This window comes from Genypterus blacodes, unplaced genomic scaffold, assembly GCF_046128005.1.
Source record: "Genypterus blacodes isolate CSIRO-AG114 ecotype Tasmania unplaced genomic scaffold, CSIRO-AGI_Gbla_v1 ptg000167l_1, whole genome shotgun sequence".
In the NCBI taxonomy this organism is placed as follows: domain Eukaryota; kingdom Metazoa; phylum Chordata; class Actinopteri; order Ophidiiformes; family Ophidiidae; genus Genypterus; species Genypterus blacodes.
In genome coordinates, this window is record NW_027466968.1 from 2,371 (window position 1) to 5,000 (window position 2,630).

Sequence of the window (2,630 nt, forward strand, 5' to 3'; positions counted from 1 at the left end):
GACAGAAAGACAGAGAGAGAGAGAGAGAGAGAGAGAGAGAGAGAGAGAGAGAGAGAGAGAGAAAGTACACACATGCTATACTATAAGCACACACACTTCCACAAAGACCAAATAAGCCAACATTGATCTTATGGAGTGTGTCTGACTGTCTTTGATGGGACTGTGTTGGCGGTGTTGGAGCCTGTATCTTTGGAGGTGTGGTCTTGCATGGTTGCTGTTTTTGCTTGCGTGCAGTGTTTCAGCTCTGCTGCTTGGCCTTTAGCTGTGGCAGTTAAAAAGCCATTGAGGGAATGAGGGGCTTGGCTGCCGGTGTCGTGTCCTTAACAAATGACCTCTTACTGGAATTAGCAACCAACCTGGAGTGAGGGAGGAGGGAACAGGAAGAGAGGACGGAGGGACGAGGAGATGCCAGATTGTGAACATTTCTCTGCATCTCCAGTTTGCTCGGGTTTCTGGTCGCTCTCTTGCTCTCACGTTTGTTTCTGCTCTTATTTTATCTTTCTTAGCCAATGGAGATTTAGGATTGCTAGAAATCATCATAGAATTCTAACCTCCGCCTGCATCACAGGCGTACTGGGCAGATCCTTGTGTTTAATGTACAGTAGTTGCCGTGGCCTTTACAGCTGTTTCTCATCAGATATTTTAGAGATTTGGTTCTGAACTGTTACAATGATTTACGCAGCTACAACAAACATGACATCACGGGAGCTGAACCTACGCTGGCCTCCCACAGGCCGGTCACACTCTGCAGACTAAAACAACCTTTCACGGAAGTTGTCTCAATCTGGTCAGAAAAGCATTCTGGAATTGTTTGTTTATGGTGCAAACATATTCCAAATCAGATCTGAAGCTACTACAATGTGATGGATGTTGATCGATCTAGAACCAGAGATCAGCTCCGTTCTGTCAAGGACAAACAAGGCCTCATAAATTTCCCTTTGGGGATTGATTTGAAGGATTTGTTTAAGTGCAGCTTTTTACATAGCAACTGAAACACAAATCCAATCAGATTCCAGAACAAAAGCTTTTCTGAAGGCTCCGCTGCTGACACACTTATTGCTCTGTTTCACCTCTTCCTCGTCTTTTTCCCCGTCTCTTTCTGCAGTATTCTGTCCTCGGTGGGGTCCCAGCTTGACCTGAGGACGCTGCGAGCTGTCAGAGTGCTGCGACCTCTAAAACTGGTGTCTGGGATTCCAGTAAGTCCTACCGTTTATTTATAGTTTATCTGTATCATAAGGTTTCACAGACACACACCCAGCCCAACGCTTTATAGAATACCTGGAGGTCTCCCAAGGGTGCATGCGTGGCACTTGACCACCACTGTGAAGTTTGCTCTCCAGTACAGTCATGTAGAATCTGCACTTGTCCACATGTGCACCAGCACTTCCTGCTGGTCAGCCAGGCCTGTACAGAGTCAGGGTCATGGAGGGACAGTATGAGCCCCTGGGACATTACAATCAGTTTGTTCACTCTTTTAAACTCTAATTATGCTGCAATTAAGGCAGTGAGTAGTGTGACGTCTACGAGTTTCTCTCCTCTTTTCAAATGTAAGGAGACTTTCTCTTGAGTTCACTCATGTCTAACGAGTTTAGCTTCGACGACAGGCTTTGGCTAAGCTGCAGCTACCCTGCTCGCTAGATGAGAGCAACATAACGGACAGTGATCAGGTGACAGAGATGACTGTTTATGCCAGACATGGTCGCTCAATGTATTACATCAGAAAGTGCTCAAAACTGTTGCGAAAACTCTGTAGTATTTCTAGTAGTGTAGAGTATTGAAGCGATTGAAGTGCTTACATTTCCATTCACAGCTCCAGTAGTTCAGCCAATACAGGCCTGCACCTGTCTACAGTCCCCAAAAGCTCCAATAAGTTTGATGCAATGGCACAAACACGCCGCTACTATCGATTCTACTTTAAGCTCCTACTTAAGTGCTCATGTTGCATTGTGTCCACCAGGTCTACAGGTGGTGCTGAAGTCCATTATGAAGGCCATGATTCCTCTGCTGCAGATCGGTCTGCTTCTGTTTGTGGCCATCCTCATGTTCGCCATCATCGGCCTTGAGTTCTACATGGGAAAGTTCCATAAGACCTGCTATGATGAAGGCACAGGTAGGAAAAAGGAAGCGGGCACAGATGACAACAATGCAACACGTACAGGTCTGAGGTCGTGTGTTTGTGTGACACTAATCTTGGATACGCTGTTGTTTTAAGAGGTTGCCACTTAGAAACAGGAAGTCTTTGAAATAATGGGGGATTGATGCTCTTTACCATTCAATGTTCAAATGATTTTTTGAAGATCTTGAAACAAAAGATTGTGACGTTAGTGTGACACGTGGTCAAAAGATGCTTACAACTAAACTCACAAAAAACAAAAACAATCTTAGTGACCTGAGTTTGGACACAATTTGCTAGAATCTGATTGTGATGATTTCATTTTAAATGATAGTTCAGAGTCTTACACATACCCTGCTTCATCTTACCAGTGTGAGTGATCCTCCACGTTTATTCCATCAACTCCATCTGCGTTCTTTCAGACAACACGATTTTGAGAAGTCATCTCTGACGAATAAGAGGAAGTGTACAGAATGACAAGCTCCATGAGAATTTGATTTAGAGGACAGTCCAGTGG

The 2,630-nt window shown here is 44.7% G+C and overlaps 1 protein-coding gene across 1 annotated transcript in view; it reads left to right on the forward strand.

Annotated features, from left to right (window-relative positions):
* Positions 1–1,105: 1,105 nt before the first annotated feature.
* The window catches only part of LOC143013914 (voltage-dependent P/Q-type calcium channel subunit alpha-1A-like), a gene marked incomplete at its 5' end in the record, with an annotated part of 54,742 nt that continues 53,217 nt past the window's right edge, over positions 1,106–2,630 (forward strand). The window contains 2 exon segments of the mRNA XM_076167625.1: positions 1,106–1,200; positions 1,958–2,110. Of these exon segments, the coding sequence (XP_076023740.1) occupies positions 1,106–1,200; positions 1,958–2,110 (248 nt within the window).